General features: G+C 41.0%; 1 protein-coding gene across 1 annotated transcript; it reads left to right on the forward strand.

The window, feature by feature from the left end:
- The first annotated feature begins 220 nt into the window (after positions 1 to 220).
- Positions 221 to 2,905, forward strand: LOC129742560 (uncharacterized). The gene has a single exon (XM_055734472.1). It carries the CDS (start codon positions 221 to 223, stop codon positions 2,903 to 2,905), a length of 2,685 nt encoding a protein of 894 aa, XP_055590447.1.
- Positions 2,906 to 14,438: the final 11,533 nt, after the last annotated feature.

Raw genomic sequence — 14,438 nt, forward strand, 5'->3', positions numbered from 1 at the left:
AGTACAGCGCAAAACTTTTGCAACAAGGAAAAATTTAATAACTTTTTAAACAATATTGCATTTTGTGGCCAAAAGTCGATTCAAGGCGGAAGTGCAAGTGCATTGAGGGTGGTGCACTCTACAGTGTCGTTCAAAAATACACCGACACTTGAAAAATTGAGGTTTAGAGGCGCTCAACAAGTGCAACGAACTCTTCTTGAACGTGCAGAACGACATCGAGATGGGTGACAGCGAAAAACGGTTCGAGACACATCTGGAGTTCCGGGCGGATTTCGAGGATCGATTTTGCAGAGCGAAAGGTTTTTTGCTGTCTAAACTGGAAAGCAGGGAGCATCTTCTGAGTTCGACGATCATGCACGCATCGACTTCTCATAGCATGTCTTCAAGTTTCCATCATCGGTTGCCGAAAATCGATCTACCGAAGTTTAGCGGGGATGAATCGCGATGGATATCATTCCGCGACAATTTCATTTCGATGATTCACTGCAACGAGGACATACCGATTGTCAACAAGCTGCAGTACCTGTTACAGTCGCTTGAAGGAGAAGCCAAGAAACCGTTCGAGTCGGTGGATATCCAAGCCGATAATTATTCAGCGACGTGGGACGCGCTTAAGAAGCGTTACGATAACAAGCGATTCCTCAGAAAGGAGCTGTTCCGAGGCCTGTACAACCTTCCACCGATCCAGCATGAGTCAGCACAGGACCTCAACACACTTGTTGATGATTTCCAGCGACACGTCAAGGCACTGTGGAAGTTAGGTGAACCGATAGATCATTGGGACACTCCGCTCATCTTCATCCTTACAAACAAGTTGGATGCAGCGACAATTCGTGCATGGGAGCAAGATACTCGACAGAAGGATGACGTGAAGTACGACGAGCTCATCGAGTTTCTCGTCCACCAGGTCCGGATGTTGAAATCCGTGGACAGCGATCTCCAGCATCGTTCCTCAGCGCCCACTGTTTCCAAGGTGGCCGGTCAAATCCCGAAGAAACCAGTTCCCATCCGATCTGTCGTGAACACAGCTACGTCCGAAACTCAATCCAGTACTTCGCCATGCCACTGTTGTTTGAGAACACATCCGTTTCACCAATGTCCAGCATTTTCGAACCTGTCAAGCTCCCAACGGCGAGAGCTTGTGACACAGCACAGTCTTTGCTGGAATTGCTTTCGCGCAAACCACCGGGCAACATCCTGCAAATCCAAGTTTCTGTGCAGGATTTGTCAAGCAAAACACCACACCATGTTGCACGACCACCACATATCACATCTAGAGCAACTCTCTACTGAGGAACCACATCCCGTACAAGCGAATCCAGGCCCCAGTAGATTGCTTAGCCCCCCAACAGTAAATCTTTCCGTGCATTCTGATTCAACCGTTCTCTTGGAGACAGTCTCGCTGTTAGTAGTCGACCGATATGGCAGAAAGATCCAAGCACGAGCTCTACTAGATTCCGCAGCGATGTCAAATTTCATGACCAGAAAGCTGGCGAATGAACTCGCCACCCGACAAAGCCCCGTGGACATCGCAGTTGCCGGAATTGGAGAGTCTGTCAAGCGTATCAAGCACAAGTTAGCTGCCAAGATCGTATCCAAGAACAGCGACTTCTCCACCACACTCGATTTCCTCGTCATGAAGAAGCCAACCTCCCATCTTCCCACATCCCCGATCGATACAACTGCCTGGAAAATGCCAAAGGTTCCATTGGCGGATCCTCAGTTCAACGTTCCAGCAACAATCGACATGATCATCGGTGGAGAATGTTACCATGAGTTCCACACGGGCGTACGCCACTCTCTTGGTAATAATTCTCCGTTTTTGGTGGACACCCTCTTCGGCTGGACAGTTTCTGGCAAAGTTGATTCCAGCTCCACCACCGCACCGCGAGCGTGCTTCCTCTCCACCGTTGATCAAACCCGAGAAACGATCCCTGGGGAGTTTCGGCCAATGGAAAACCCCGATGGGAGTCAGAAAACAGAAGCTCAACCCTCCACCACTCAAATCCACAAAGAAGAATGCTTCGTCCGCCATTCCCGGCCCAATAATCCAAAAACCACCCTTGGAGATTCTCGCACAAAGACCACACACCAAAACTCCATCAGAGATACAAGCCACAAGATACCTGAAAACACCACCCAAACCAGAAATATGCACAACAGCGATCCTGTTGAGGACGAATCACACTGCTATCTGCCACATCACCCGGTGCTCAAGGAAGCCAGCAAAACCACCAATGAACGCGTGGTATTCAACGCATCCTGTGAGCCCAATTCAGGGTACGCGCTCAACGATACGCTGCTCATCGGTCCCGTCGCTCAACTCAGCCTGATGTCCAATACTCCGCTAAACACCTCCAAGGTCATCGACGAAGGAAAAGACGCTGTCTGTGGATCCTCCGGCTGCGCTGTCCATTTGGCCAAGCAGCCCTCTGTTACCTGTCTGGAGCTATACGCACCTGTTCTGCCAACGGAATCGTTCCGGACACCCCATCGGTCAAAGCCGCCACCGCATCGTTGGAGAACTGTCGATGCTAAGCATGTAACTGCTATCCAGATGGATACATATGAACTCAGTTGGAGACACGTTCCGCAAGTGCACATCGCAGCCAGCGAACTATCCAGGAATTTACATGCCTTCAACTTGCCCGAAAAACCTGATTGGTGTTACGATCATGCATGGCAATCGTCGTTGTTGGAAAACTTGCCCTGTTCCGCCACCTCGCGGTCACTCGATCACTCTACAAGACTTCATCCAGGTCGAGATGGAGTCATTCAGTTAGCCAAGCGAGATTGTCATCTTATTGACCGCCAGCAATCAACAGGTCAACGTGACAACCCCCGACAACTAGTACAAGCTACAAAGACCGGTAGAGCACGCCGAACGTGCTCAACGCGCTTATAGAGCGCTAACAGGTGATTAGCGTTCCTATAACTTTACTCCAACCGTTCGATCTACCGGTTCTTTGTTGATTGCAGATCCTATCTTACCATTACCCTACATCATCATCCTATTTCGCCACCGATTATTCATCGCCATCGCCACAAAGCCACGTCCGAAGCAGAATCTTCTAAGACCGGTAGAGCACGCCGAACGTTGCTCAACGCGCTAACGGAGCGCTAATAGGTGATTAGCGTTCCTATCTTTTTTATCCTATCGTTCCATCTACCGGGTCTTTTTATCGATTCCAGTTCGCCAACTATTGAACATCGTCGCAGCATATCATCGTACACCATCGAGAACGGCCTACAACAGCAGAGTCTTCAAAGATCGGTAGAGCACACCGAACGTTGCTCAACGCGCTAAAGGGGCGCTAACAGGTGATTAGCGTTCCTCTAACCTTACTCTACGCCGTTCGTTCTACCGGGTCTCTTTTGTCGCCCACAGATTCTGCACCAGTGCCTAAGCTGAGACGAAGCAGGTTCCTCGATGTGCGACGTGCCAGTTGTGCCTTCGAATCCAGCCGAAGTAGTGAACAGCTGCCTTTCCGACGCAAAGATGGTTGATGTCGGGTCCAATCGTGTCTCCTGGTCTAACCATGTAACCTGGTTCAACCATGTCGCATGGTCCAAACGACTGAGGAGCCCGCAATCCATTGGTCCGAAATTAGTTTGAAACGGCAGTTTCAAGGTGGCCGGAATGATCGGTACTGTACCGATCAGGAAATAGCATCTAAGTTTTTGTTTGTAATATGTGTCTAGTTTTATGTTCACTTGACACTTTAATCCATTTGCTCGCAAACACCACTTTCTGTACACGTACCCTAGCATTAATATGTACTCTCTCGCAACATAAGAACTTTCGCCGAGAGAGACTCACACAATAGTATGTAAGCAGCGTTGCCAGATTGAAAACCGCTCAAGTTCGTAGATTTCACGAAAATCGAAAAATGTACTGATTTCGGCAATATAAAACTTGATGACTTTTTTTTTTTTTTTTGGTTGTCAGGTAAAATTTTCATTTATCCGCAGAATCCCTTGAATTTATTCGATAATCCGTAGAAAATCCGTAGGAAATGCTAAAAACCCGCAGATTTCGAGCATCGATCCGTAGCTCCGTAGAAATGCTTAAAATCCGTAGAACTACGGAGAAATCCGTAGACCTGGCAAGGCTGTATGTAAGCCATTTTACTTATTAGAATAGATTAGAACGTTAAACGAATCGCACGGATTTTTACTTCTACTACAAATAAATCCAAAGTTAAGTCCAATCAAGCGACTTTCTTAATAGTAGTTCCGAAAGCGAGATCAAATAATAGTGGCAAATTAATCACCAATCATATTGTGTTGTGTGCGAAAGAAAACCTAAACCGAAGTGCAAACAAAATCTCCCCCCAAGCGGGTGATCAGCTGTTCTGCCAGCAAGAGTTGTCGACTTACCCCGGATTCCTGTGTTGGTTGATGCCGTCGACTGGAGACGGGAAGAAATCCCTCGAAATCCGAACCCCCCCATCGGCCGAGCCCGAACATACGTTATATGAGACCTAAGTCGCATGAAGGGCACAAAAGTGCTCAAAACGGGATTTGGTAAGTCACATAAACGGCACAAAAGTGCTCAAAACGGGATTTGGTAAGTCACAAAAAGTACATTAATGTGCTTTCAATATCAAAACACCACTTCGAGTTTTAGTTTCAGTTAGAACAACATCTAGGCGTGGTCGTGCGGTAGAGTGTTCGATTCTCACCACGAAGATCGGGGTTCGAATCCCAAGCCGGGCAAGTTATTTTTCAATGAGTAATTTAGTAATTGAGTGACCATTCTGATGCGATATATGTAGGAAATGTAGGAAAAAGCAATTGAGCAATTTGTCGAGTTTGGAATCCGGCGCGTGGCATCAGGGCGGCACCGGTACAGAACATAGTAAATAATCAAGAGAAGGTGATATGAACCGAAGCCAAAAGTTCAATTGAAATAGAGAGAGATTTTTTGCTCATTTTACGGTTTTTTGGAAGCTGAATTAAGAGGCCGCTGGAAGCTGAATAGAAGATCATTAAGACTTGTTTTGGAATTTGAAAGCATCAATAAGAACTTAAATTCTGAGCTGCATAGAACGTACTTCATATCAATGATGGGGCTGAGTAAGCGTTTTTGTACCTATTTCATGGGACTTTTGGTTGCTTGGGTCTTCAGTCCGCTTAGTGGACGGAACAGTAATGATGGAATAGATAACATTAGAATACATAAATAACTTGGTAGTAGTATTACTAGGCTACGTAAAGGTGATGAAATTCGTCTCCACAATGCCCTAGTATTTAACCCTTCGTTCCATGAAGTAACAAATTTACAACAACTGGGGCAACTTGCAACAATTTTCAACTTCAATGCACTTCATGCATCAAAAGTTTTAAAGTTAGTGGGACATCAAACTGACGTAGTCAGAAAAATTATTGGTTTCTTTAGTTATTTTTATTTTTTTAAACATACGATTTTCACTATATTTAGAAAAAGGGGTAACTTGCAATAAACTTTGATTTTAAAGAAAAATCTAATGAAAACATTTGTAAATGTATGTTTTTGATAAACATTTAATGCCATTAAAGCCATTACGCATAAAAATACCAATTGCTGTGATTTCTGGTTCTGTTGAAACTAATTTTTACATTTTTCTGAACATAAGGTTATTGCATACATTTAGGGGTAAAAAAATCCTACAAAAAATTCTCCTAGCTGAAATCGAAAAAAAAATATTTGGATGAATGAAGTTCCAATGTTGACGAATGCGTGATGCAAAACAATCCTATTCGAGCATATGGAAACGAGATTTACAAGGTGTCTCTTTGATTTGCATTTTGTTGCACCTTACCCCAGGCAGGTAACTGAATAATAAAAATAATTATTTAAAAAAATTGTGTGATTGTTCGAAAAAAAAACCGCTTTATTTTCTAAGCATGCTAGCGCAGACACCAGAACCACTCTACTAACACTAACATCACCACCACTAACATTTCCACTTATTTTTATCCTTCTATCTTTTATGATAAAGAAGTTATGATTCGAAGAGAAAAAAGTGGCCATGATACCCCACACTCTCCTACCTATTATACTTAATCGTGGACTGGCAATGTAGATATGGACAAATACATTACGAAAACACTGTTTCATTTCATTTCATTTTATTGCACTTTCTATCTGTTGTTTAATGTTTGGTTTTTTTGGGGAATTTTTCAACGTTTTAGATTTTGAGATCTCTAACTTTTATACATTTGGAGATTTCGAAAATCAATCGCTTATATTGACCAAGATAGTGATTTATCATATTTGACGAAAAAAGTTTGAAGAATGTATTCATTTTTTTTTTACAAGATGGAAATTTGACTTCAAACCATAACAGCCGGGTGTTTGCTGCCGTGAGTGGGTTCGTCCCACTAAAACCACCTTGGGCTTCGTGTGCCAGATGTGCCCCTTGGTTTCACCCTATGATACTACATCAAGGGGTAGGCTGTGCTCATGCACTTATACATCTCACCCTTTTCCTCTTTCTCAATTTTTCCTCAATTTCTCCTTGATCATCGTTCTGCTTTATCCTTTTCTCCTTTTTCCTCCTTCTCCTTTTCCTCTATCGCCAACTTCAGACTGGTACGGAAGACCCCGAAACGTGTGCCGGTTAGGTAACGCTTTCGTAATAACTCACGCCCGTCACAGCATCCACTATCCCGGGGACCTCGAAACGTGTGCCGGTTAGGTAACGCTTTCAAAGTAACTCGCGCCCGTCAAAGCAACCACTTTCGCAGGATTTCTAACCACCAAGGCATGGCCGATTGAGAAACTACCAAGCTAAAATCCCGACACGACCACCCCGAATGGTATCTCCGCTTCCTTTTGCTGCAGGAAAGATCGTAGCTGAGTACGTGAGACCTTTTAAGTCCCACCACACGTATGAGTCCAGATTAGGGTTATACCGCGCCCTAAGATCGCGTTGCTTTTGAATTGAAGTGTCATACGAGGCCCAAGACCTTCCATTAGCTTGTCAAATTTGGTTGACTATCTCGCTCTCTCCGTTCATCATCTTTCCTGATTCTTATCAGATCGCGCATGATTTGCGAGATTTCGTCGACGATAGCACGCCACGACTGTTCGTCGCGACACATTTCACTCACTAAAGCTTAGTTCTTTTAGAAATGGGACACTTTCATTTGCTTATAGCTCGTTTACTAGTTATCGAATATTCAAAATTTTTAAAGCATTTTGTTGCCTGTAAAAAGTACTATTCGACCTATTTTTTTCAAAATTTAAAACTTATGCGTTTTTGAGATATGTGCAATGCAAGAGAAAAAGAAAAAAATAATTTTGCACAGTTCCCTTTAAAATTCGTCATTATCAAATTGTTAGCTGACAAAATCGTTTATTATTCGAAGAATTACTGAGATTTGTGGTGGATAAGTGTGCAAACACTGTCAATAATGTCCACAAAGTTCAAATCAAGCATTGGAGTGAAGCACATGATCGGCAACTACGGTTAAGGGTCATCAGGGAAGTCAAGTTTCGTACCAGCATTTTTAATTTTGAATAAGCGAAAAACTTAGGGTAGATCGCTGAAATGTCCAAAACAATTTTCTTCGATAAGCTAAAAGTGTTGCCTAGTGACGACTCATTGAAACCCAACCTCAAACAACCATTTCTTGTTAGTTTCAGAGCTTGTAAGCTGTAAAGCCGGTACCGAGGCTATGGGACAGATGATTTCTGATGAACGACAAAACTTATGGAATACCCTATTTTAAACAAATTCCAGCGTTTGAATCCTATACCATGTCTGCTCGTTGCAAGATCCCGAGTATATTAAAGTATGTATTTGCTGGTTATTTTGTATAAAATTATAACGATTTATCAAAATTCTGCTCCTGCGAAATTAAAAAACAAAAATTTTTAAAACAAAACATTGATTTTCGCTGTTTTTAAAAGCCTAAAAAGAGTAATCTTGTATGTACCATCCACAACCTACGATTTATATTAACCAATTGTACTTCAAGTTCAATCTTATGATGGTTTTACTTCGTTTTTGTCAGATATTGCAAGATTTTTCCATTAAAAACGTTCAAAACTTTGGTCAAAAATAATCAAATTTTATTCATTTCGAAACAACTGTATCCACTAAAATGCTTTCAGTTTCTTTTAAAAGAGAAGTATTGAACCAAAAAGTATCAGAAATTGAAGAAAAAGGGTGAAACCACCTAGAATATAGATTTGACGAAGTATAAGTTGGAAAAACTGATCAATACCATGACTGAAAAAAGTGTGCGCCGGCCAATGGGAGATACCAAGAGTAAAGTAGAAATTTCTCTAACAAAAAACGATAAATAATTTTTTTCAAATTTTTTCATCAAATATCATAACATTACCTTCATTTTCTTCATGGAAAGTATTTCGATCAAACGAATGGTTTTTGAGATACACGCATTCGTAACTGTCCCATTTCTAAAAGAACTAAGCTTTATGTTTTCAGCGTTCAAATTTTGAAGTTGTTGACGCCTTGAATTGAACCTGGGACAGACAAAGATAGCATGTTCTGCCGATTCCTCCGTCTCTACGCATTCCGGGCAATAAGGTGAGCTGATAAGCTTAAACCGATGAAGGTATTGCTTAAAGCACCCATGACCCGAAAGGAACTGCGTAAGGTAGAAGTTGACCTCTTCATACTTCCGATTTACCCAGTCTGAAAGTCTCGGGATTAGCCTATGCGCCCATCTTGCGTTGTTCGATGCGTCCCATTGCTCCTGCCAATTGAGCATTGACGCTGCTCGTTGAATTTTACGCACTCCTCTAACAGCTCTTGAATGTATTCAAGTCAAGACTTATGTATTTAGCACACCCTGATTTTTATCAAATGAATCCGGGGGGAAACAGCGAATGGACACCGTCAAATACGGTTATTAGCGCCGTTTATTTTTCAGTCAGCGATGATACGATGATAAATTATACGATTTATCGATTTCTGAATAACTTCAACGTATGGAGATTTCTTTAAACAATAAGCTTTATAGATTTTTTTTATTTTAAATATTTGTGTTATACTCAATTATCGTTCCAAACTATGGAGTCAATTGACGTTCAAACATATGTTTCATAATACGTGAAGGAAAATTTGGTCAACAATACAAGATTTCGATTACAAAGGACATCGCTTCGTGGCTCTTCCTGATGTCATATAATCGCCGGCCGAGAAGTGTCTTACACAAAATAATTATAATTAATTCGGACGAACATCGCCACAGAGCGGTTGGTTTCTTATAATGCGAATCTCAAGTAGCGTATTGTTCTTCCAAATGGTTAATTCTTAGGAAAACAACGAACCACAGCCGGGTACCAGTATGCAAATGATCAAAACAAAACAGTTGTATGGTACTGATGAATAAAATTGTTCTAATAAGCTCTCATAAACACTCGCCATGATCCGCTGAAAGGCAATTTAAAACGTGCTTCAGTTGTACTTCCGCACAGCCACGCAAAGAAATTCATCACATCCTTCCAGTATTCACTCGGTTTTTTTCTTCTCAAAGCTTGCGTATAAAGAGACCCATTTTCTGTCTTTGTTTTCACGCTCTCTTGAGCAGCTCGAATAGCTCCTGCAAGTGCATGATTATGACTCTGGCACTACTAAAATATGCACTAAAATGGCACAAATGTTTTCAACCATCCGTGATGGCATGTGCGAGCTTTTGTCTAATTAAACTTTGAGTAAGAATTTCTTTTGTTATTCAGGAAATTGTTACTTACTTCATCTGATAGATAAAGCTCAGATGGGTGGTGTAGGGGAGATGGGGGCATAATGGCCACCTTAAGCAAAACATTTATTTAAGCATAGAGAACAGCTGTAATATGTGAATTACATCATTGTTTCGTGTTCAGACACTCAAAAAGTCTATGGCCTAATTGGATGAAACTTGAAAAAGTAGATAAAAAGTTTAAAAATGCATTTTAAAAATTTTTGCCGAAAGCTGAAAACTAGTCACTGTAGAGGCATAATGAGAAACCCCCCGAGGCAGTATGAGCACCATTAATGAAGGCATAATGAGCGTTTTCTGCCGGGGAATCTAGCAGCGAATTCAACTCGATGAAGTCAGCTGACTAATAGAGCTACAGCTTAACTTGCATCGTCTGACGATTTGGCCTATTGGTTAGATGTCTGAGAGATAATCAGTAGGCTCGAGTTCGATTCCTGGTCGAGATGATTTTTTTTTTTTTCATTTATCATTCATGATCATGATTGCACTAAACGGTGAGGCGTAGATTCATCAAACAAAGCAATAACAAAATAATCTAGGTCTGTTTGTAGAATTCAAAGATTGAACACATGCTCATACATTATGTTTCTGGTGTTTTGTTTGACGGATGATGCTTTGATGCTATTAGCCGTATAATGTAACAATAAAAAAATCAATCATGAATGGTATGTGCAAAAAAAACCCCTCGAACAGGAATCGAACTCGAGTCTACTGATTACCTCTCCGACACCTTACCAATAGGCCAAATCGACATACGAAACAAGTCAAGCTGTAGCTCTATTATTCAGTTGACTTCATCGAGTTGAATTCGCAGCTAGATTAAACGGCAGAAAATGCTCATTATGCCTTCATTGAAAGTGCTCTGTTCGCCTCTAGTGAACAAATCAAAGTAAAAACGCGTTTTAAAATTCATTTAAGTGAAAAATCAAAAATTTTATGATGTTGAAAATTGAGAAACAATGTGTAGATCATGTTGCAGTGCGTACATTTCAGATCAAGATGATTTAAAGGTCATAAAAGCTTATCTGGTGGTGCTCAAAAATTATAATATTTCCGTCACTTGAGAACCTAGCTGGTTACTATTTAATATTTCTGTAAATATGAAAAGGATATTTCTTTTTTAGTGAAAAATTAATACTATAGGTAGTACGAAACAAGTCCTTATAAAAATTTGTTTAAGAAAATACGTACTTATGTTGAAAAAAGGAGTGCTCATTATGCCCTGGGTGCTCGTTATGCCCTCATCTCCCCTACTTAATGTTCCTTACATAATTTGGAGCCGAAGGATGATTCAGTTATAATCTTGAACCTTTCTCACCCATATGAAATCTACTAAACTTAACTTATATTCAACATGATATACTGAACTTTGGTATGAAAATGCAAATCAGAGATTCACCTTTTAAATCTAGTTTCCATATGCTGTAATAAAGGGTGTTCGGATCAAAAATTGGTCAAACTAAATTGCGTGTAAATCGATTATTTGTTTATTAAAAAAATCAAAGTATCTTTTTTTTGAAGTTTAATATGAACCTATAAAAGAAGTTAAAAATACTCAGTTAGGATTCCGGTCGCCCTAGTCCTATCCACTTTCTTCTGCGCAGAACGCCATTTTGCTTTGAACTGCTTCTCGCTGCTTACAGTTTTTTTGGTCATCTTACGGTTTTGCTTGACTATCATCCAATATTTTTCGATTGGGAGAACTTCTAGTGTGTTGGGAGGGTTCTTATCCTTGGGCACAACATGAATGTTGTTCGCGGCATACCACTCCATGACCTTTATCATAATGGCAGGATGCCGAATCCGGCCAAAACAGCCAAGTCATGTTTCTTCAGGAAATGCAGCAAACGCTTTTGAAGACACTATTTTACGTAAATTTCCTGGTTGATGATCCCGGCTGCAACGAAAATGTCGATTCACAAGCGTCAGGCAGAGATGTTAAAATCGCGAGTCTACATACTCGCACTTTGCCCTTCTTTGCAGAACGATTTTATTTCGTTAAACTCAAACTGCAATGATGCTATCTATAGTTCAACTCGGAAAGCATCTGGAAGTAAGCTTCGGGCAAACTCGGCAGGAGAAAACAGCAATCTGAGGAAACATCAGCGAAGCGAACGTACAGTTCGGCGAATTCAAAATTCAAATCGTGTTCGTTTGGCAGCCGAACACATCAATCGGACACCGCATGGGGGCGTGGCTAAAAGTGATAGATACAAGGGAACGGGAAACGAGTGAAAGAAGGGTGCGAGGAATGTTAACTCGGTCCGTCGGGCAACGATCGCTCGTGTGCATTCGTGTACGGAAAGCTTCGTTCTGTTGTTTCGTTGGTGTGATTTTATTCCTGCGAGGCATGGAAAACATCAATGCAGAACTGTTCTCTTCGTTTTGTGTGCAATCACGTAATGATTGAAACGAAGATAAAATCAATCTGCACACAACAAGTTAAACTCGGAAAAAATCAGCCGAATGATTCTTTCCGAAGCGAGTTTACACACCGCTGGCGTCAGGTACAGCTAGCTTCCCAAAAAAAATTTCTTGGTAAACTTTGATATTTTAATATGCTTGAAAATGTCTGCCACCTTTCCCAATCTGTTCCTGTTCATGTTGTCCTTTACCACGCAATCAAACTTTGTCAAAAATGTCGCATACAGCTTTCGAGGTCTTGTTTTTGCCGTAAGGTTTTGCTTTTCATTGCGATTAGCAGTCACTACCTTCTTATAAGTCGATAGTTCGGATCGTTTTTAAGCCTCATGTACGGTTGTAGTCGATATTTCCAACTTATTGGCGACATCTCGAACGGAGAGATTGGAGTTTCGCTTGAAAGTGTTAGCGACTCTTCTCTTTCTGTCATTTTGATGTCCCACCAACCTTAAAACTTTTGATGTATGATTATCTGTGGACATTATGTTTTTAGAAGCCATTGAGTTGAAAAGTGTTGCATGATGCCCCAGTTAACGGTACGGATTGATGAGTAACATGTTAAAAAGTAAAGATTACGAAATGCTTTTGCTCTATGCCGATTTTAGCAAAGCTCGTTAGGGAACATCCATAAATGACGTAGCATTCGAGGGGGAGGGGGGAGTTTGACTTTGTGTGACGATGTGTGACGGGAGGGGGGTAGGGGTTCAAGTAAAGCTAGTAGCTTTAATTAAATGTCGAAAAAAAATCGAAATTGAGCAAAATTATGCCTAATTCAATCTAGTCTGAACATGTAGCTTTTGGCTCCTACTGCCCGACTGTTTTCAAGCGTATCAAGGAGCGTACATGCAAGAAATGCAATTTATATTTTGCTTCAAATGTTCTCCAAAAGGAGCATAGCAAAATTCACAAGGCCCCAGTCTCGGATAGAAAGATTCGTCCAAAGCGAATTGTAGGCAAAAGAGGACATGAAGTGCTGGTCATCACTCCGGAGGACGATAGAGAGTGAGTGGAGGCAGCTGACATCGCAGATGCAATTATTCCAGCCGAACAGACGATGGAGGAAAGCTGCCCAACGATTTCATTGGAATCCCGAATGGAGATAATTTGGACCGACGCAACTGATTGAATACTTACTAGCTATCCTGTTTGTTGAAAGGTAGCTTGATTGTTTTAACTGATTGATATGCTTTTTTAAACTTCCATTTATAACTTCTATCCGTTTTTTGTTATTTTTTGTATTATTCTTGCAAAATGCTGATAATAAAAGTAAATATTAAAAAAACGATTTTTAAAAATGGGGGGGGGGGGTTATTGAAGCTACGTTTTTATCTATGGGGGGTCTATGACTTGGTGACGAAATACTACGAGGGGGGAGAGGGGGGGTATACAAACTCGTAAAGAAAAGCTACGTCATTTATGGATGTTCCCTTAGTTAAATAAAATAATGCAATAATCCAAGTTCTATTTTTCATAAGCGATTCAACTAGTGCTATCGAGATGAATAAACCTTTAAAATCCCTGAGAAAAAAGAAACAAAAAAAAAATCAAATAGTGTGTGCCATCCTGCCAACGTTCAAGAACATTTTACAGCAAGTTTAATACATTTTCAAAGGTGATGGGAAGTATTAGAGAAACATGAGAAAGAAACAACGGCTCACCGACAGGTGGAACTCTCACTTTGCTTTCAGATACGAAACCTTTCGGACGTATTTTTGATTCGCTAAATATATTGGTTTTATGAACAAAAAGTTTCCGGTTATACCTAGTTGATTAATTGGAAAGTGTTGGATAATTCCAAAATGGAGCCTTAAAGAGAAGCAATCATAAAACTTCTTTTTATGAACCAGACTCGAAATCCAACGAATGCGTTAGTGTTCAACTTTTTTCGGATAAACAAATTTGATAGTGATATTTTATGTGCAATGTACCGTGAGGACTTCAGTTTCTTCCTAATGTTCCAAACGGACTACTCCATGAAAATGCCACTGGAACAGCTTGGTAGTCAAGTTGATTTTACAAAATTATGCCGATAGGAATAGAATCAGTGTTACCGTTTCCGAAGAAAGTGGGCGGAATTTATGAAATGCGGCTCCTGCAGTCCTGCCAGCTAAGTCCAAGATGGCAGCCCTATCGCGGGATAGGGCTTTAGGCTAACAACGATTTATTAATATGTTACAGAAGCTGACACAAGAAATAACCGAATTTGAACTTTGGAAACGACTTTTAGCATGAAAACACGGACTAGAATTAGAACTTGGAATGTTTTGACCCTTGCCCAGCCAGGAAAGCTGGCTCAA

Source organism: Uranotaenia lowii, chromosome 2 (genome assembly GCF_029784155.1).
Source record: "Uranotaenia lowii strain MFRU-FL chromosome 2, ASM2978415v1, whole genome shotgun sequence".
NCBI classification, from domain to species: Eukaryota; Metazoa; Arthropoda; class Insecta; order Diptera; family Culicidae; genus Uranotaenia; species Uranotaenia lowii.

What these genes read in the sequence shown, in the direction of transcription:
- LOC129742560 (XM_055734472.1), top strand. Translation starts at nt 221, where the DNA reads ATGGGTGACAGCGAAAAACGGTTCGAGACACATCTGGAGTTCCGGGCG.